Here is a 23,374-nt window from a genome sequence, read left to right as displayed (position 1 = left end):
CAACAGAACAACCTCGATCGAATGCAAAATATCCAGCTTTGATTGAATCTTCAGATGATTGACACCTCTTAGATGCATAAGAAGGTCTTTATGGAATTATTGTGTAGGGTAGTTGATATTAGAGGATATAAAGACAAATACGTTTATTTAGAATTTCTGGAAAAACTTAGGCATTTCTGTTTTAGGAATGGTTATAATGCAACTAGATGGTCAACATACCTGGTTTCCCAATTGGCAGGTTGAGACCATTTGGACATGGATGCATTCAAGTACTAGTACATTGTTTCAAATATGAAGATACATAATGTCTTATTCAATAGAAAAAATATTATATCAAATTGAGTAATCCCTGATAGAGGTTCAAGTTGAGCAAGAAATCACTGTGGGATTTGGGTTGCAGTAATCATGTTAATGATGGTTAGAAAGGACAGGGGGTGGCGTGGCCAGCCCCTCACATGTAAACTCATCCAAGAGAAGGTTGGGCATATTAATGAGGCAAGGTGGTGGCATATGATGACGAACAAGGACAGTTGCATAGTTGGTATAATATTTATCAAAATTTTGAGAGGAAAGAGCTAGAAACTATGCAGGTAAGCAGCAGCCGAGGCTGAGGGAAATGGGAATTGTGTGGACAGTGGAAAGGGCAGTTTACGAGGATAGTGTTCGAGCAACCTCACCCAACCTCACCACACCTCCTTCACTCTCCTTCATATGTTAAATTGGGCGCATATCTTTCTATTATGTCTTCAATGATGTGTATCAATGTCAAATCGCTTTGGTCTATTTGTATTTTTCTCTTTGTTTTGTTTTGGGAATATTCCATTTGTGTGGCTATTTGTTGGGAATTTTTTTTTCTCGTAACCCTTTATTCCACGTGTTTACTTCGTTTATGATCCATTGTTATTAGATTAGGGCTTTGGCACATGGGGTTTCTGGTGCATGCAAAGTCGTTTGGGTGAGGCGAAGGACATTCGAATATCTCTCGAATAGGTAACTTTGATTTTGAAGGATTTAAGGTCAATGGGAAGTCAATCCAACAAGGTGATAGGTTACATTCAGGGAAGATGGTGGCTGACTCTTTGTTTATGCACCATGTCTCTCACCCCTCGATGTAATGAAGAGGTCAAGGCCTAGGATCACACTGTGAGAGATAAGCCTCACATGTGGTCATGGGATAAGTAGCATCGAAGATCGACTGGTTTTGCTGAGATCATCATTGTGCAACATCATGAGAGAAAATTATGGGTCAAATTTATTGAAATGTTATCTAGTCATTTTTTTCTTTTAGTTCTCGTAGGAAAGCTCCACCCTTGCTATAATAAGCCCCATATCACCCTCTCTCTCCACTGGAGCCTCCCTATGTGATCATCCAACTGTGGGCCAAAGGTTCTAGGACTTCTATTGTATGGAAACATAGGAAGCTTTTCATAGGGGACCATTGTGCAATGATGGAATGTCCCTCATCCCTCTGAAACCAAGGCTCGAAGTCAAGCATGGGGTGTGGTATAGGACACACTTAGAACAACCCCACAAAGGGTTGTTGGTGTGGTAGTATTGATCATTTGGGTAATGTAGCAACTAACGCATACAAAATGGGCACTTCTTCATGGGCCTAAAATATAATTACTGAATGGAAGGACGAAATTAGAGCTTGGATGGATCCCAGTGAGCAAGAGATTTTGGCTGACTTTGGTGATATTTTACATAACCAGGCCACACACATGGTAGATGAGCCTTATTAATTGAAACTCTTCATATATATTTGATTATGAAGACTTTGTTGTCTAACGCATTAATGTTTCCACTTACAGGTATCCTAGAGCCCTCAGAAGATATGCATGCACTTCATAGGGAAGTCCAGCTGACTGAGTGTCAAATCCAGCAGCGAATGCACATTTCACACGTATTAAAGGACATATCCTATGCATGCCTCTGACAAAACAACCTAGATCTAGTTCCAAATATCCATCTCCTATTGAATATTCAGATGATTAAGGCCTCTTACATACCTAAGAATATTTTTGTCACATCATTGTGAAGCTTGGCTGATATTAGAGAATATAAAGACAATAATCTGCTCGAAAAACACATGCATTTCCATTTTTTGACTGGTTATAATGCAACCACATGGTCAACATACCTGGTTCCCCAATGGATAGGTTTAGACCATTTGGACATGGATATTTATGTTGTAATACCTACTATAGTTTGAAGTAATAAAAAGGCGCCACAAAAACTTACCAAAAAAATTCAGGAAAATAATTTTCCTTTGGAAAATTGCATGCTATATTTATTTATAAATATTTTAAAATATTAATAATCTTAAATACATATTTTTAAAATTTTTATATCAGACCAGACAAAATATGAAAGTTTTGTTAAATATAATAATAATTTATATTTGTAAATGTTTTCAATATTTTTAAATACAAGTTTTTTGTTTGGAATTTATGTGAGAATATAAAGTAAATGTTAATGCAAGAATTTATGTTTAAATCTTTGAGATATTAAACCATTGAATTGTACTGAGTTAGGGTGGCAAAGATCAGCCTAGATATTATCGTGGTATCAAATCAACCATTATATATATATATATATATATATATATATATATATATATATATATATATATATATATATATATATACATATATATATGCATTTTGTTTTGGCCGGCATGCATTTAATTAATTTTTGTTTTGGGTTTTAAAGCTATGATATTAGGTCTATTCAAATGATATGATACATAAAGTATTATTTTATCGAATTATTATGGTGTGTGAAGGAGTTCCATGATTCATTAGGAACGAGATCTGTAAAAAAAATATTATTGCGAGCAAAGGAGTTTCACAGTTCAGTATGAAAAAAAAAGTTGTTACTTAACACCACCTCAAATTAAAAATAAAATAATAAATAGCGAAAACGAAAATAAAATTTAAAACCTAAAATGAAATAATTGGAAATTAAAATGTAAAAAATAAAAAGATTATAATTTATAGTATATATATATTTCTTTGTATGAAAAAGTGGTGTATTTTTTTCTTTATTTAATATGGAATTTATGTACAAAATCTAAAATCTAAAAATAATATTGATATTATGCATAATTTATTATTATTATTATTATGTTTAGTTGATATATGATATTTAAAAGAATTATATTAATATGAAAATAGAATTAGCATCAATTCTAAATAAAATATTTTAAGCGCTATATTAAGTAACAAAAATTTTACCAGTTTTATATATAGATATATGTAGATATATAAATATATTTTAATATTTTATAGATGTAGAGACTACTCTTATTCTATTAGTGTGTTTTCTAATTTTGTGTTTGAAGGAGATTTGGCCATTCCTTTAACAATTTGTATGGAGTTTACATGTAACATTTTAAACAACAAAGAAGAATCAATGTAAATAGAGATAGAATATGTAGAGTAACTCAAAATAAAAAGATTTTGACTCTTGAAAATAAAAAGATTTTGACAGTTGAAACATTTAGATTGCACTAAAAAGTAACTTTTATATCTATAAAATAAGTATTTTCAAAATCAATATTTTGAATATTAAAATTTGAATGAAAATATTAAATTATTGAGTCCTATTTAGGATTCTACTTTAATATTTTGCAAGCAACTCACTTTACTTTCTTATGTGCCTTAATAAAAGGTGTCCAATTTAAATTATTGTTTATGATACTAAGGTTTTAACACTTTATAAGTGAAATCTGGGCAGACATTGGTGGAGGTTATGGTTGGAGATTGAATTCTTAAAATAAAGAGGGATTGTTAGAGTTGCTCCTAGCTTATATCATCATGAAGCAAGAGTTAAGAGAAAGTGTGCCATGGAAAGGCCGAGATCAACATCATTTGGGGATTGAATTCTTAAAATAAAGAAGGATGTTAGAATTGCTCCTAGGTTAGATCATCATGAAGCAAGAGTTCAGAGAAAGGGTGGTCCCGAAAGTTTAGGGGCTAAAGTTTGTCTTATTATAAATAGCTTAGTTTAAGAAAGAAAATGAATTTTGTGTAAATCTTTTCATGCACAGATAATTTAGTAAGTTATTCATATTTTTACTTTTTTTTTTTCACTTTTCATTTACTTTATGAAGAATTCATATACATAAAGGATAAAACTCATGTTCTGCCTAAAAAATTATTTGTAGATTGATTTTTTTATTATCTAATTTGAAAATACTATGAAAGACATCATTAAACAAATAATATATTTATTAATTAATTTTTCTAATTAATGTAATCTTCTAATTTTTAATCATGTGAAGATAATCTATTTTTATAATATATTTATTAATTTATTTTTCTTGTGATCTTCTAATTTTTAATCATGTGAAGCTAATCTATTTTTTAATTAAAATAATGTGAAAAATATAATAAAAATTCTTGATTTTTGTTTTTTAATCCCAAAGAAACCCAACAACATACTTTGAGAAGTAGCTAATAGTAAACCTTTGGGTCAATAGATTGTGTTCTTCTCTATAAACAAGATTACAAACATAGAGATTTGAACACAATTTGCCTAGATTACAAACATGGAGATTTTGTTTTTTTACATAAAATAACCTATCCACAAATACATTCTAAACACATTCATTTTACTATTAGTAAATAAATATGTAAATTTATTATCTCTTTCATTTTTAAAAATTTTGATTTAAATAATAAATAATTTAAACATTATTTAAAAAAAAATTACATTAGGAAATAATATAATTAAAATTAAATAATATATAATTAGTTTAAAATAAAATTATTTTATTTTTCCCATTATGTTGTTAAATATAAAAATAAATTCAAAACTTATATTTATTAATATATCAACCTAAAATTTTCCAATTTCTGGTTAGATTTCAAACCAACTCTAACAAAAGAAAATCAAAATGGTCGTTAACCAAATTCACAAGCCATGTACCCTGCATAGGAGTCGTCTAACGAGGTAGAGGAATTGTCGGGACGGTCAAAAGTGGTCAGAATCGAGCAAAAAGAATTCAAAACATCTTGTAGAGGTAGTGTTTGAATCATGTTTTTGATGGTGGAAATTGACTCAACACCATCAAATTAGAAACCCAACATTGGTAAACCCAAATACTACAAACACTAAAATAAACATGGTTTATTTTCATGGTGAGACAATCCTTGTCACACTGAGACATTCAGCCATGGTTGACCATGGTTGGCTATGATTGATAATGGTTTACCATGATTGATATTATAAACACAAAGGAATAATAAACCCAAGGGATTAATATTAAAACCCCAAGGGATTATGAATCCAAGGGAATAATATTAAACCCAAGGGACTAATATTATAAACACAACATTGGTAACTAAAATATAAATATTTCAAACACTAAAATAAACATGGTTTATATTCATGGTGAGAAAATCCTTATCACAAATGCAACATTGAACCATGGTTGACCATGATTAAAAATGGTTGACCATGATTGATATTATAAACCTAAGGGAATAATAAACCCAAAGGATTGATATGAGAAGCCCAAAGGAATAATAAACCCAAGAGATTAATACTAAAACCCCAAGAGACTAGGGGTTATATACCTAGGGTTTATTGTATTAATCCCTTCAGTTTAATATTATTCCCTGGGGTTTATATTACCTAGGGTTTATAGTATTAATCCCTTGGGTTTGTTATTCCCTTGGGTATATAACATCAATGAGTTTAACATTAATAAACCTAATGGATTGATATTATAAACCCAAGGGATTAATACTAAAATCCCTGGGGAGTATCATTAACCCATGGGAATAATATTTAAACCACAAGGGATTAATACACATTGTGAGGCGATCTTTCTCACGATGAAACGTTGGACCTTCGTTGACGAAGATTTATTTTCATATTGAAATAATATTTTTCATAATATGATGTTGGACCATGGTTGACCATGATTGACCATGGTTGACGATGTTTGACAACGGTTATCCATGGTAGATTTTCATATTGAGACAACCTTCATCAGAATGCAATGTTGGACCATAGTTGACCATGATGATAAACCCAAGGGATTTATATTAAACCAATTGATTAATATTATAAACCTCCTGAATAATATTACACCCTAGGAATATGAACCCTTATATTAATAAACCCAGTGGATCAATATTATAAACTGAAGTGAATGATAAACCTAAGAAATGAGTACTAAAAACCCAAAGGATTATAAAGTCAAGAAAATAATATTAAACCCGAGGGATTAATATTATAAACCCAAGGTATATAAACCCTAAGATAAACATTATAAACCCAAAAATAAATATGGTTGACCCTCTTTTACCATGGTTGATTTCATACTCACACAATCATTATAACAATACAACGTTAGACCATGGTTGACCACTGTTGTTACAATGTGATATTGGACCATGAGACAATCTCTCACACAATGTGACCATGGTTATTGACCATGGTTGTTCATGATAATAAACCCAAGGAATTTATATTTAAACCAAGGATTAATATTATAAACCCTATGAATAGTATTATACCCTAGGAATATAAACCCCTTGATTAATAAACCCAAGGGATTGATATTATAAATCCAAGGGATTTTAATAAACCCAAGGGCTTACTAGTAAAACCCCAAGGGATTTCAAACCCAAGGGAATAATATTAAACCCAAGGGTTTAATATTATAAAACCAAGGTATATAAACCCTAAGATAAATATTATAAAATCCAAAATAAAGACGACTGACCATGGTTTACCATGGTTGATTTTCGTGTTGAGACAATCTTTGTGACAATGTGACCTTGGTCCATGGTTGACCATGGTTGATTTTGATATTGAGACAACATTTTTCATAACGTGGCATTGGACCATGGTTAACCATGGTCAACCATAAGTATACAACCAAGGTATTTATATTAATATACCTAGGGTTTATATACCTATGGCTTATAGTATTAATACCTCTATTTAATATTATTCCCTTGGGTTTATATTCCGTAGGGTTTATAATATTAATCCCTTGGTTTGATTCTTCCTTTGGGTATATAATATCAATGAGTTTAATATTAATATACCTAATGTTTTGATATTATAAACCCAAAAGAAATAAAGCCAAAGGATTAATACTAAAAACCTTAGGGAGTATAAACCCAAGGGAGTAATATTTAACCCAAGGGATTACTACGCATTGTGAAATAATATTTGTCCCAATGCAACATTTGACCTTGGTTTACAAAGATAAATTTTCATATTGAAATAATCTTTGTCACAATATGACGTTGGACCATGTTTGACCATTACTGACCATGGTTGACAATGGTTGTCCATGATAGACTTTCATATTGAGACAACCTTTGTCACAATGCGACATTGGAACATAGTTGACCGTGATTATAAACCCAAGGTATTTATATAAAACCAATTGATTAATATTATAAACCCTCTGAATAATATTATGCCCTAGGAATATGAACCCTTAGATTAATAAACCCAAGGATTAATATTATATAACCAAGATATATAAACCCTAAGATAAATATTATAAACTCTAAAATAAACATGGTTGACCCTCGTTTACCCTAGTTTATTTTCATACTCACAAAATCTTTGTGACATTGCAACATTGAACCATCATTGACCATGCTTGTCATAATGTGATATTGGACCATGAGACAATCTATGACACAATGTGACCATGGTTATTAACCATGGTTGACCATGATAATAAACTAAAGGAATTTTTATTCAACCCAAGGATTAATATTATAAACCCTATGAATAATATTATACACTAGGAATATGAACCCTTTGATCAATAAACCCACTGGATTGATATTATAAACCTAAGGAATTATAATAAACCCAAGGGGTTAATACTAAAACTCCAAAGGATTGAAAACCCAAGGGAATAATATTAAACCCGAGGGATTAATATTGTAAAACCAAGGTATATAAAATCGGAGATAAATATTATAAACTCTAAAATAAATATGGTTGACCATGGTTTACCATGGTTGATTTTCATGTTGAGACAATCTTTGTCACAATACAATGTTGGGCCATGGTCGACCATGATTAATTTTCATATTGAGACAATCTTTGCTATAATGTGACAATAGACATTGGTTGACCATGACTCACCATGGTTGACAATCCTGACCATGGTTCATTTTTATAGCGAGACAATATTTGTCACAATGAAATATTGGACTATAGTTGACCATGATTGATTTTCATATCAAGACAATATTTGTCACAATGCAATGTTGGATCTTGACTCATATTCATATCGATAAAATCTATGTCACGATGTGTCGTTAAACCATGGTTAGCCATGATTATAAGCTCAAGATATTAATATTGAACTGAAGGAGTAATATTATAAACCCTATAAATAATATTATACCCTCGAAATATGAACCCTTATATTAATAAACCCAAGGGATTATAAACCCAAGGGAATAATATTAGAACCAAGCGATTAATATTATAAACCCAATGTATATAAACCTTAAAATAAACATGCTTTACTGTGGTTTACGATTGTTGATTTTCATATTGAGACAGTCTTTGTTACAATGTGACGTTGGACCATGGTTGAGCATGGTTGACCATCATTATAAAACCAACGGATTTATATGAGACATAAGGTTCAACATTATAAACCGTATGAATAATATTATACCCTATGAATATGAACCCTTAGATTAATAAACCCAAGGGATTAATATTAAACTCCCGAATGCAATGTTAGACCATGGCTTATTTTCATATTGAGAAAATTCTTTGTCACAATGTGACCTTGGACCATGGTTGACTATCATTATAAACCCAAGGGATTTATATTGAACCCAAAGATTAACATTATAAACCCCGTCAATAATTATACCCTAGAAATATGAACCCTTACATTAATAAACACAAGGGATTGATATTATATATTGAATGGATTAATACTAAAATCCCAAGAGATTATAAAAATCACGGATCGATATTAATGAATGCTTAGATTAATAAACTCAAGGGATCGATATTATAAATTCAGACTAGGTAATATTAAAACCAAAGGATTAATACTAAAAACTGAAGGGATTATAAGCCCAAGGGAACAATATCAAAACTTACCGATTAATATTATAAACTCAAGCATTATATAGTAAGCAGCTATGCTATATATTACACTTATTAAAGTTACAAATAGTGTTCTTATATTTATTAAATGCTCATAATTTATTTTTGAAATAAATTATGTATGAAGTACCTAAGCAACTAGGCTACATATTACAATTGTTAAAGTTACAGAAAGTGTTTTTATATTTATTAAATGCTCGTCATTGTTTTTTTGGAAATAAATTGTGTATATAAAATTTTGTGTGATGATATCACAAATGTATTAGCAAAAATTACTTCGCTGGCATATATAAAGGTAAGAAAAATAAATGCGATCACTTAGTTTTCTAACGCGACCTAAATGGTTAGATTGGACGAGTGTGGATAAAATCAACATCCTTGGGGAAATAGGAAATAAAGGAATATATTATTGATTATTAAGAAACAAAAGAATGCACTCATGTGCAATGCACCATTTACACACAAAACCTGAAGTCAAAATATCTACCAACCCAACCAGTAGCAGTCCGAGAGCTTAGTAGCACACGATTAGGCAATGTGTTCATATATTCATTTGATATTTTTGTTGTAAAGTTTGATGCACTTCGCATATATTCATCGTTAATCCTGGGAGCCAGTAAGCACCTTTTTAAATTAATACCGTCGCTTTGACAGAACTCTTAGATTTTAGGAAAATTCCCTCCCACGGTCTTTACCTGTGTTTTATTTTCACGCTTAAAATCTGTTTAGTATTCATGCACTAGGAATAAATATTTTTCTGCTCTCTGGTAACTGCCAAAGATATGTGGCTATACCTTTCAGAGAACTAGTCAAATCCTTTCTTTCGCAAACAAGAAAATTTGATTAGATTATTATCGTTGTTATATTACCTACGTATTGTTTCTCATTTGTGATTTATAGGCATTCATAGAAGCATGGGAAGCAGCATGCATGGCATCGTCTTCCAACGCAGTGTTGCAAGTACCATCGGGGAAGACATTTCTAATTAAGCCAGTGACGTTTCTTGGCCCTTGCAAGTCTCATATTTCAGTAGAGGTGAGAAAGTTGAATATTGGATTGTATGCTTTTTAAGATGATCATGAAAATTCCATGTAAATTATTTGCTAAAATCATAAATTTGCAGATTACTGGAACAATAGTTGCACCCAATAAACAATCTGCATGGAATAGCAGTGAACTTAATCTGTGGATTCGATTTTATGGTATATCTGGGTTGACCATAGAAGGTGGCGGTGTCATTGATGGTCAAGGCCAAGATTGGTGGTCTAAATCCTGCAAGGTTAACCAACAACAAGTAAGGGTTCCCTTTAACTGTTCTGTTTCACCTCACCGTTGTGTACATGTGGCCACTAAAAAATGGGTGGTCCTGTTAAACCACACAAAAGGTTTGAGTCATTTGCCTAATACACGCCAGTCATTTGCCCAATAAACGATGCTCACATTGCACTGACAATCTCCTTCCATAGGCCGCTCTTATCCTCCAGGTCAGCCGCCATTGAAAATCCTGTCATAATCCTCTCTAATATTCCATCTCTTCCGCGTTCGACTCCACCGACTCCACCTCTAGCCTTTTCACAAGCATCATCCAAAATCTTTCCCCTGCCCAACACTTACCATTAAACAACAAATTAGTAGTATAAACCGGCTCCTTCAATTTATATTAATCACGTCAAATTTCTTGTGTGCAGCGTTGCTTGGATGCGGCTCCACCGGTTTGTTTTCAGCCGGCAATCTTATCTTGATTACCTTGTTTATTTGCGCAATGATCACCTTGTTATAAACGGTTTTTTTAATCTTTCTGTAAATTTTAATTCAAGGCTGTGCTCATCTGATTGTTTGGATTTTGGGTTGGTCTTACAGGCAATGACTATTAGTAGATGTTCAAATGTTGTGATAAAAAATTTGCAATTTGTCAATAGCCAACGAATGCATCTCGTAGTGGTCGACTCTTCTGATATCCAATTAAGCGGGCTTCAGATACAAGCTCCTGAACAAAGCCCAAACACTGATGGTATTCATTTACAAAGAGTTAAGAATGACCAAATAAACAACTGTGTCATCCAGACAGGTTAGAAGTTAGTGATTTCACTGGTTTGCTTTAATTTGTTTATTCACATATTACCATAGATTCATTTTCTTAATAATAAATCTGTCAATATCCTTCTAGCTTATATCTATCTCACTTAGTTAAAGTTCAGATTGGCAAACGCATAATAAACATAAAGGGTTCTGCTAACTATGATTATAAATACTCTATATCAGGGGATGATTGCATTTCCATTTCGTCGGGCTCATCTACTATTAATATCAAAAACATAAAGTGTGGCCCAGGCCATGGCATCAGGTGACATAATTATTTTGGATCTTATCCTGCAGAAAATACAATCAGTAAAGATGAAATCTGAGTTGTACTTCTTCTCTTGTGCAGTATTGGAAGTCTGGGAAAGAATGGAGAAGAAGCCCAAATTGATGACATTCTAGTCCAAAACATCACTTTTGTCGAAACATCCAACGGAGCCAGAATCAAGACTTGGCAGGTTGGTTTAACAGGTGTAAGGCTCCTTTAATTATTTCTATTCATACGGCAATGAACTGCAGTTCGTAATTGATATTAATATGAATTATCTAGGATGGTTATAACAGAATTTATGCTTTTGTAAATATACAGGGCGGTTCTGGCTATGCACGAAATATCATATTTGAAGACATAGTTGTTCATAATGTTAAAAATCCGATTATCATTGATCAGTACTATTGCGATTCCGCTTCACCTTGTAAAATTCAGGTGATCAACTAACCATTCTGGGCATTTCCATATTTTTCCATATTCTAAATATATAGACTGAATACATCTTAATATGAGTTTAGTTCCCGCCGTTGTTGAAATATCATTTTGAAGTCCGTGGATGTGTGCTTGCGATCGATGTTGCCATCAACATTAATTCCAAAATACTTGTTTAAGCGCACATAATATAGGATAAATTTCCCATTTATTTTATCTTCTAAATACTATCAATCGGGTTAGTAATTGGTAACTACATAGAATTTCATCTTTAGGTAAAGAATCGGTAATCAGGGAATTTGGTAATTCCGGAAATCTCACCCAACTCAGAGAGACCCCTCTAACCCTAAACGTAGCTAATTCCAACCATCAAAGTTAATACAAATTCTCTAGAAAACCATTGTGTTTCATTTTATTGTAATATAAAATAATTGTTTAAATATATATCTATATCTATATATAATATAAACTTCACCGGACATCTGATCTCCATGATCTCCACTAAATGCATCGAGGTAAAAACTATGTTATACTGCAATAATATTTATACAAATTGGTTTTCAAGTTTGGTATTACTGTTTGGTATCAATAATACTGTGCGTCATGTTGTTGTTGAAAATGTAATTTCAACGCAGCCAGACCACTGCCAGAAAACGTTCAGCCAACCAGCCGGAAAGCTCTCGGGTCGATTTCAGGCAAAGGTACTTTTCCGATGATCGAGCCCGAGAAATTTTGGTGATGACACGTGGTTCAGCCCTGACGTAACGCAACGTAAGAATCTCGGGGGTTAATGTTCAGCACTTGTTGGCCTTCCGATATTCTCCTCCTCCGTTCGATCTACTCCACCCTTTTCGTCCGTTGATTGCCCAAACCTGAAATTTTGGTGATGACACGTGGTTCAGCCCTGACGTAACGCAACGTAAGAATCTCGGGGGTTAATGTTCAGCACTTGTTGGCCTTCCGATATTCTCCTCCTCCGTTCGATCTACTCCACCCTTTTCGTCCGTTGATTGCCCAAACCTGCATACGAACATACATTAATGACTTTGCGTGGAGTGAATTTCATTTTTGGTTGACCGCGGTAAAATAATTAATGAATTAATTGTTACCGTAGAGAATAGGTAAGGTGATTTAAATTTTAATGTTTTTAAATGTATCGGAGGTATGGTGGTGCATTTAAAGAAAGGCATGGGTGTTAAAAATACTTACGGCACGTAAAAGTAATTTTTTTTATTTTGTTTTGTTTTCAAAAAAAATGAAAAGGGCTCGTGGATTGACTATTGTAAAAAAAAGGAGAGCAGTGAAAAACGTGCTCTGCATCTCTGTTTTGTTTGGCACATGGGATATAAGGTTTTTGTTGTTGGCCATCGTAGTATGGTGGAGTAGCTAAAACCATGTGTGATTTTTTGCACAGCAGTGCATAAAGAAAATGGTGGAGCGTATTTGTATGCATATGTAAATTTTATTACAGCAGTAAAGTGAATGTAATAGGGGATTTACAGCAGTAACCCAGCTCAGTGAATTCTCAGGTGAAAACACAGTGAATTTTTTTTGTTGAATGTTTTTCTTGTGGTGAATCCCTCTCAGTAACAGAGGATGAATATGTATGAGGAAATATATTTGTGAATAGAAATGTTTTGTGTCAGTTTAATGGTTTGATATGAGTCATTTTGTTTCTAAGAGGTTTTCTGTCAAAAGATCCTGGACAGAGTAAACAGAGCATTGGCTCTGTGGTAAACATATTGTTTATTTTTGGTATTTTGCATTAAAAATACCCAACAGTGGTATCAGAGCAGGCTTAGGCTCTTTGAAGGTGACAAAGAAGCTGAAGGGAGAAGGTTTGTAGCTGCAGCAAAACTTCTCAGGCAGACAGAAGACTCAGACATCAAAAGATTCAGGTATTCCAAAAAGTTTTTTTTGTGTTGCTGTAGAAACAGTCAGCTGTTTTAAACACACAGTCAAGGATTTAGAGACATAGATCAGAATACAAGGAATGGCTAGCACAAGCACTGGTATGGGTTTGTTTAACACCCAGCTCCCACAGTTTAATGGGAAGAACTATGACTACTGGTCAATAACTATGACAGCCCTGCTTGCTTCCCAAGATTTATGGGAAATAGTTGAAGAAGGTTTTGAAGAACCAGCAGATGAAACTGAGTTCAAAGCATTAACTCAGGGAGAGAAGGATCTGCTGAAGAACAATAGGAAGAAGGACTCAAAAGCCCGTGTGTTGTTGTATCTAGCAGTAGACCAGAGTATGTTTCCAAGGTTAGCAGCAGCTAAGACAGCCAATGAAGCATGGCAAACCCTTAAGACAGCCTATCAAGGCATGGAGAGAGTGAAGACAGCAAAACTACAATTGCTGAGAAAGGATTTTGAGAACTTGAACATGAAGGAGTCAGATAACATTGACTCATTCTTCACTCATGTGATTGGTGTAATCACACAAATGAGAACTCATGGAGAAACCATTGAAGACAGAAGAATTGTGGAGAAAATATTGAGGGTCTTACCCTCAAAGTTTGATGCCATAGTCACCACCATTGAAGAGACAAAGGATCTCTCAAGCTATTCAGTTGATGAGCTACATGCATCATTGATAACACATGAGCAGAGGTTGAGTAGGAATGAAAACTCATCTCTTGAGCAAGCCTTCAAGACCCAGATGTCCTTTGGAAGAGGCAGAGGTCAAGGCAGAGGAAACAAAAGAGGAAGAGGCAGAAGCCAGAATAGAGGTGGAAGGAACAACTCATCAAATGCACAAGGAAGAGGCAACAATCCAAATCAGAACCAAGGCCAAGGCAGCAGCCAACAAGGAGGACAACATCATGCTCAAGGACAAAGGTATGATAAATCTAATGTTCAATGCTATTATTGCAAAAAGTATGGACATTATGCTAGTGATTGTAGAAAGAAACAGCATGATATGAACAGCAGACAAAATGCAAATGTTACAAGGGAAAACAACAGTCAAGAAAATGTCCTGTTAGCTTGTAACATGGCTGAAACACATAGTGAGGACATATGGTTTTTAGACTCAGGTTGCAGCAACCATATGACCGGAAACATAGCCTTCTTTTCTGCCCTAGATAAAAATGTGAAATCAGAAGTCACACTAGGAACTGATAGTAAAGTGTCTGTTATGGGAAGAGGAGAAATAAAAATACTTTCAAAGCAAGGAGAAAGGAAAACCATAGCAGATGTATACTATGTCCCCGGAATGAGATGTAATCTCTTGAGTATTGGACAGCTTGTCCATAAGGGCTACAATGTTTTCTTTAAAAATGATGTGTGCACCATCATGGATATACCACCCAGCAAAAGATGCATTGCTGAAGTGAAGATGACAAGGAACAGGATGTTCCCTCTCCGGATCAGGGCAGACATGAAGAACAAAGGGGAAATGGCAGCAGTCACCGAAGAGGCCTTCCAAAGCGTGCCAAAGGATGAGAACTGGTTATGGCACTTGAGATTTGGGCATCTAAATTTTGGAGGTCTAAACTTATTGAGCAGAAAAGGAATGGTAAGAGGATTACCATTGATAGAGAAACCAGACAGCCTATGTGAAGGCTGCATTTTGGGAAAACAACATAGAGAAAGTTTTCCATCAGGGAAGAGTATAAGGGCAAAGACACCCTTAGAGATTATCCACTCAGATTTGTGTGGACCAATGCAAGCTCCATCATTAGCAAGCAGCCTATATTTCCTAACATTCATTGATGACTGTACAAGAAAGACTTGGATATATTTTCTTAAAAACAAAAGTGAAGTGTTTGAGAAATTCCAAAACTTCAAGGCATTTGTGGAAAACCAAAGCGGGCTGCACATTAAAGTGTTGAGAACTGATAGAGGAGGTGAGTATATCTCCAAGGAATTCTTAAGATTTTGTAGAGAAAATGGAATTCATAAACAGTTTACAACTCGGTACACCCCACAGCAAAATGGAGTTGCTGAAAGGAAGAACAGGACCATCATGGATATGGCAAGGAGCATGTTGAAGGCAAAGCATTTGCCAAATGAGTATTGGGCTGAAGCTGTACATTGTGCAGTTTATATATTGAACAGGTGTCCTACAAAAGCAGTCATGAACAAGGTGCCAGAAGAGGCATGGAGTGGGAGAAAGCAAGGAGTCACCCACATGAGAGTTTTTGGGTGTGTGGCCTATGCACACATACCAGATCAGCTAAGGAGGAAGTTGGACAGCAAAGGGGAGAAATGCATCTTCATTGGATACAGTGATGAATCCAAAGCCTACAGGCTGTACATTCCATCTACCAAGAAGTTCTTTGTCAGCAGGGATGTTCAATTCATTGAAGAGGAAGCTTGGGATGGAAGCATAGAGAAAACAGTGAATGTCAAAAACTGTTTGTCTCATGATGAAGATGATGAGGAGGTGGCTGAAATGCATCCCCAAACAGCAGCGCCAACACAAGGACAGCAAGGAACACCATTGAGGATCAATGAGAGTGCTTCTCCGAGCACACCACAAGAAGGAAATTCAAGTGCATCTTCAAGCACTTGCACACCAAGTGAACGAGGTAAGAAGTTTAGAAATCTAAGTGACATTTATGAAGAAGGAATGAATTCCTTATTTGCCTTGTTTTGTCATGTTGATGATCCTATTCATTTTGAAGAAGCAATCAAAGATAGGAAATGGATAGAAGCTATGGATGAGGAAATTAATGCCATAGAGAGAAACAAAACATGGGATTTGGTTGAGCTACCTAAAGGCAAAGAAGTCATTGGTGTGAAATGGGTCTACAAGACCAAGAGCAATGCTGAAGGCAAGATTGAAAGGCACAAGGCAAGGCTGGTTGTCAAAGGCTACAAGCAGCAGTATGGGAGAGATTATGAGGAGACTTTTGCCCCGGTTGCAAGAATGGAAACCGTGAGAGCAGTGTTGTCCATAGCAGCTCAAAACAAATGGAAAGTCTACCAAATGGATGTGAAATCAGCATTCCTAAATGGAGTGTTAATGGAAGAGGTCTATGTGGAACAGCCTCTCGGATATGAGAAGAAAGGTGAAGAGCACAAAGTATGCAAATTGAAGAAAGCTCTTTATGGGCTGAAGCAAGCGCCAAGAGCATGGTACAACAGGATAGATTCATATCTATTGGATAATGAATTTGACAAATGTGAAGGAGAGCCCACAGTCTACATCAAGGAAAAGGATGGTAAAATTTTAATTGTTGTCTTGTATGTAGATGATGTTATTTTCACAGGAAATGATACTTATCTTATTGAGAACTTTAAATCAGTCATGAAGGATGAATTTGAAATGACTGATATGGGTTTCTTGAGATACTTCTTAGGCATAGAAGTAGATCAAAATGAAAAAGGAATTTTTATATCTCAAGCAAGATATGTAAATCAAGTTTTGGGCAGATTTAACATGCAAGAGTGCAAGGCAGCCATCACTCCCACAGTAATGGGATTAAAGCTCAGCAGAGAGGACAGCAGCAAGGATTTTGATCCTAGCTTGTATAAAAGCATTGTGGGCAGCCTTATGTATTTAACAGCAACTAGGCCTGATTTAATGTATGCTGTTAGTTTAATTTCCAGGTTCATGGAGAGGCCGAAGGAGGCACATTGGCAGGCAGCAAAGAGAATTTTGAGGTATGTCAAAGGTACCAAAATGTTTGGAATTCTATATCATGTCTCAGAACATTCAGATTTGGTTGGATACACTGATAGCGATTGGGCTGGAAGTGTAGATGATCGGAAGAGCACTTCCGGTTATGTTTTTCATATGGGTTCAGGAGCCATTTCATGGGCTTCTAAGAAGCAGTCCATTGTAGCATTGTCTACAGCAGAGGCTGAATATGTGGCAGCTACAGCAGCAGCATGTCAAGCAGTGTGGATGAGAAGAATGTTGAGAAGCTTAGGCCAAGAGCAGGCAAAAGCGACAGTGATTTTTTGTGACAATAGCTCAGCTATTGCTTTGTCAAAGAATTCAGTGTTTCATAAGAGAACGAAACACATTGATACAAGGTTTCACTACATCAGAGAATTAGTGAACAATGGAGAAATTGTCCTAGAACATTGCAGGACTCAAGAACAGGTAGCAGACATCTTGACAAAGCCACTTGATCAGAAGAGCTTTGAATTTTTGAGAAAGTGTCTCGGTATGACCGAATGCCCAGCTGTTGAAATTAAAGGGGAGTGTTGAAAATGTAATTTCAACGCAGCCAGACCACTGCCAGAAAACGTTCAGCCAACCAGCCGGAAAGCTCTCGGGTCGATTTCAGGCAAAGGTACTTTTCCGATGATCGAGCCCGAGAAATTTTGGTGATGACACGTGGTTCAGCCCTGACGTAACGCAACGTAAGAATCTCGGGGGTTAATGTTCAACACTTGTTGGCCTTCCGATATTCTCCTCCTCCGTTCGATCTACTCCACCCTTTTCGTCCGTTGATTGCCCAAACCTGCATACGAACATACATTAATGACTTTGCGTGGAGTGAATTTCATTTTTGGTTGACCGCGGTAAAATAATTAATGAATTAATTGTTACCGTAGAGAATAGGTAAGGTGATTTAAATTTTAATGTTTTTAAATGTATCGGAGGTATGGTGGTGAATTTAAAGAAAGGCATGGGTGTTAAAAATACTTACGGCACGTAAAAGTAATTTATTTTATTTTATTTTGTTTCCAAAAAAAATGAAAAGGGCTCGTGCATTGACTATTGTAAAAAAAAGGAGAGCAGTGAAAAACGTGCTCTGCATCTCTGTTTTGTTTGGCACATGGGATATAAGGTTTTTGTTGTTGGCCATCGTAGTATGGTGGAGTAGCTAAAACCATGTGTGGTTTTTTGCACAGCAGTGCATAAAGAAAATGGTGGAGCGTATTTGTATGCATATGTAAATTTTATTACAGCAGTAAAGTGAATGTAAAAGGGGATTTACAACAGTAACCCAGCTCAGTGAATTCTCAGGTGAAAACACAGTGAATTTTTTTTTGTTGAATGTTTTTCTTGTGGTGAATCCCTCTCAGTAACAGAGGATGAATATGTATGAGGAAATATATTTGTGAATAGAAATGTTTTGTGTCAGTTTAATGGTTTGATCTGAGTCATTTTGTTTCTAAGAGGTTTTCTGTCAAAAGATCCTGGACAGAGTAAACAGAGCATTGGCTCTGTGGTAAACATATTGTTTGTTTTTGGTATTTTGCATTAAAAATACCCAACAGTTGTGTGCAGCCATCCGCAGTGCAAATACAAGATGTCACGTATAGAAACATACACGGAACGTCATCGACCGATGTCGCTGTGAACTTTTCGTGCAGCAAGATAGTTGGTTGCACAGGAATTACTTTGATAAATGTTGAGATAACTTCAACGACTGCAAATAAAGTAAAGTCTGTGTGTGTCAATGCTCTGGGACTGGCTCTGGGGACTATTTTGCCGCCCAGCTGTCTGAAAAACTAGTGCGGTCCCTTGGACTCCTTCAAATTGTGAGGTCCCTTGGACTCATTCAAAAGCATCACAATAAATCATAGCCAAACTTAACAAGATTCAGTTATATTGGATTTTGTTCTAGGGGAACTTCATAATACTGTGAAATTTGGTGTTTTGTCAACTTACTTTGTACAGATACTTCAAAAGCATCACAATAAATCTTAGCTGAACTTAACAAGATTCAGTTATACTGTTTTTTGTTCTATGGGAACTTCATAATACTGTGAAATTTAGTTTTTTCTCAACTTACTTTCTACCTACAAGATACATCAAAAGCATCACAATAAATCTTAGCCAAACTTAACAAGATATACGGGTTTTTGTTCTATGGCAACTTCAAATAATATTGTGAAATTTGGTCTTTGTCAACTTGCTTTATAGTCATATTTGATACCATTTAATTTATACATTTTTATAAATTTGCATTTAAATATATTGAAAACATCCACACATATAAATTTGATACCATTTAATTTATACATTTTTATAAATTTGCATTTAAATATATTGAAAACATCCACACATATAAATTATTATTATATTTTATTTGACTAAATCTTTTTATTTTAATTATAAAATCAAAAACCATATATTTTAGAAAAGTTATAAATATAAATTAATTATGAATTTTTCAGAAAGAGAATTATTTGTTATTTTTCAAATTATTTAAATTGGTACTTGAAACTTAGTACTAATACTTATCTCACCAAGTAAATACTTATTAGTGTAGAGTGTTAATTAGTAGAGCAAGTAATTGTGTATGTTATAATTATTTATCTTACCAAGTAAATATTTATTGGTGTAGAGTGTTAGTATTTAAAATTTTTGTTGGTACTTATCTCACCAAGTGAACACCTATTAGTGCAGAAAGTGATTGTGTATGTTATAATTAATTTTCTATATTTATTTGTGATACACCAAATTAATTAATTTAATAATTTTTATTTTTCTTCCCTGAATTTTCAAGGTGTTTTCTCTTCAAAAATAATACTCTGAAAAACATAAAGATTAAATTCACAAATTAATTAATTTAATAATTTTTATTTTTCTTACTTGAATTTTCGATGTCTTTTTGCTTCAAAATTAATACTCAGAAAAACATAAAGATTAAATTCACACTTCTTACGCCAATTTTCTGAAATGTGTTTTTATACTACTAATTACAACTTACAAATTTAAATGATAATTCAACATAATCCAATTAAGTGGTCATAATATTAAGAATATTAGTTGTCATGATATTGAGAATATTAATTGGGCTCATGTGTTGTTTGATAATTTTTTATATAGTAATTTGTATTATTTATTATTTAATAATTTTAATCATTTATGTTATTTAATATTTTATTATTTGATATTTGATAATTAAATATATCTATCTATATATATATATATATATATAGCTATTTATTATTTGTAGGGTAAATTCATAATTGTCTTAAAGAAATATAAAAAGTAAATATGAATTTAAAAATGTTGAAATAGTTGTCTCGGGAGTAGTTCAATTGGTTAATCTATGAAATCTGAAATCGTTGAACCTCAAAAGACATAGGCTCCAATTCCCCTATTCATATCTTAGCTTACTAAATAAGTTGCTCCATTCCTCTCCGTTACAAAAAAATTACTAAAATAATTAATATATGAAATTCCATTTATTAATATATAAAAGATAACAAAATTATATCAACATATTTCATTCATAACTATAAAATAAAAACTAATTTATTATAGGTATGCTACTGGGTTCCTCTAGGTTACAAAAGAAAATGTTGGAATAGTTAATATATGAAAGTTCACTTACTAATATAGAAGAGATGACATATCATATCAACATATTCCATTCATAACTATAAAATAAAAATTAATTTATCATTATTTAAGGCTGGTTGGAAAAGTGTCAACCAAATATTCTCAATATGATCTTTTCCCAAAAATTTTCATTAATAACTTAATATATATATTTTTTTGAAATAATAATTTAATAAATTTAAATTTAAAAATATTATATAAAATATAAAAATTAGCTATATTATTCCTTTAAAAACTAAAAGTCCAACATAAGAATATATATATATGATCGAAAGAATGTGAAATCTTAATTTCAAAATTTTTAATGGAAAAACTACATTATCGATTTTTAAAATAGAACAAAAATTATAGTAAATTCATATTATTTATATAGAATATAATATTTTTTCATATATAAATATAAGAAAAATTAATATTATTTTTAATTTTAATTAAAATAACAATTAAATGTGTAATGAATATAAGTCAAATAATTTTAATTTGAATAGTTTGGTAAATAGTTTATTTCTTCAGTTGTGTGGGTTTATGTTTATTGAGATTTGTCATATCCTATTTGTTAGTGGCATTTATAAGAAATTGTCTCTCATGTAATATAAATCATATAAAAAATGGTTAGTAAAGGATATATATTTTAGTGTAAATTAAAAAAAAATAAAAGAGAGTTATTAACTATAAAATGATGTTAGATATGGTCAGAAAATGTGTCAAAAAAACGAATAGGTTTTAAATTTTATAAATTTGTCTTGTAAGTGATAGGACATATGTTGACAATATTGAAGGTATAAGTATATTCCTCATATGGAATATGCAATGTTGTACTTGTGAAAAATAAGTAAATAGATAAATAATAAAAAGTTTTCAAATTAAAAATTATAAATATTCTATTGGTTATAATAAATAAATAAAATTCTAGAAATATAGAGTGGAATATTTTATAAAATTAATAACATTGTAAAAATATATGAATATTTAAATTTAATTTAAAAATAAATATATTTAAAACAAACAAAAATTAATGTCTATAAAAAAGTTTAATTAACCATATTTGTATCATAAAATGTTTGTAAACCATGAAATTCAAAGTTCATATTTTCATGTGGATTAGAAAAAAAAAAAAATAATAAATAACTAAATAAAATATTGATAAAAAAATTAAAAAAAACAAAATTATATATAGAAAGAATAAAATGATTATTTTATAACGTAAATTATTAATATAAAAGAATATAAAAAAATGAATTAAGTTATGAGAATCTAAATAATAATGATAATGACGATGTTGATGAACCTCCATTAAGAACAATGTGGTATGTCTGGCCTCAAGAAAAGAAAAATAATCTAATTGTGGTTCTTCAAAATCTTGTTTTTGTGATAAAAAAGAAGAGAAAGAAATGCTCCAATATCGCTATAGTTAGGATGGCTTAATAATTCAATAAGTTTAGAAGTGTGGCAGATGTTCGTGAATTGAGAGCGGATGTGAGTAAGAGCTAGGTAGTCTAAAAGGAAGTGTTTTTCATCTTCCACCTTCTTAGTATCGCAAATCTGGCAGATTCTATCATCTTAGGGAGTCTTGGGAGTACACCACCACCCGGTCTCACTTTGAAGCTCATGAGAATTAGTTCTTATCCTAGTGATGTTCATTTTTTTCTTAGTACTTGTTAACACAAGGAGATAATTCTTGTTATCAAAGGTGGGGTTGATCACCTCCTTATAGTATCTTAGCTTCCTTTTACCCTCAAGCCCCTTATCATTCCACAACTTGTCCTTGAAATTGGAGGTAATCGTATCTTTGACACCGTTCTTGCTTCCCATGATGATCTCCTCCTTAATTCCCCAATGGTTGAGGCAAGACTAGGCATCCTTATCCCACCTACGCTTGAGGCGAAGGTGGGAGTTTTGACTAAAGTCAAGCGAAGGTGGGAGTTTTGACTAAAGTTAGAAGGAATTTTTGGGAGCCTATTAGATTCCATGTTGTAAAGCTTCTTCTTATACATCATATATCTGAACATAACCATACTTTGAATGGGGGACATGTCAACATCGATCAAGAGGATAGGATAGGGAGTATTTCCCTTGATATTTAGGTTGTAGGTTATGAATTCCTTTTGAATCATCTCAATCTTTCTCCATGACTCTCTGGATATACTACAACCCCAAACTTTGCATTCGTATAAGACAACAGGGGTAACGAGAGTTTCAAAGAG

The 23,374-nt window shown here is 33.1% G+C and overlaps 1 protein-coding gene across 1 annotated transcript; it reads left to right on the top strand.

Annotated features, from left to right (window-relative positions):
- Positions 1–584: 584 nt before the first annotated feature.
- Positions 585–19,331, top strand: LOC149236407 (polygalacturonase-like). The gene is made up of 9 exons (XM_089368894.1): positions 585–590; positions 10,024–10,158; positions 10,247–10,417; positions 10,812–10,835; positions 10,984–11,191; positions 11,386–11,467; positions 11,552–11,660; positions 11,792–11,908; positions 19,104–19,331. The coding sequence occupies exons 1-9, from the start codon at positions 585–587 to the stop codon at positions 19,329–19,331; spliced, it is 1,080 nt and encodes a 359-aa protein (XP_089225020.1).
- The last annotated feature ends 4,043 nt before the right edge of the window (positions 19,332–23,374 follow it).

Source organism: Pinus tabuliformis, chromosome 8 (genome assembly GCF_031772625.1).
Source record: "Pinus tabuliformis cultivar Carrire ecotype Pingquan chromosome 8, CPIR1, whole genome shotgun sequence".
NCBI classification, from domain to species: domain Eukaryota; kingdom Viridiplantae; phylum Streptophyta; class Pinopsida; order Pinales; family Pinaceae; genus Pinus; species Pinus tabuliformis.
This window is presented reverse-complemented; position numbering and strand designations above follow the sequence as displayed.

Coding starts and splice junctions, on each gene's coding strand:
- LOC149236407 (XM_089368894.1), top strand. Junction 10,418..10,811: donor GCAAGGTTAACCAACAACAA/GTAAGGGTTCCC, acceptor TCTTGTGTGCAG/CGTTGCTTGGATGCGGCTCC. Junction 11,468..11,551: donor GGCCCAGGCCATGGCATCAG/GTGACATAATTA, acceptor TCTCTTGTGCAG/TATTGGAAGTCTGGGAAAGA.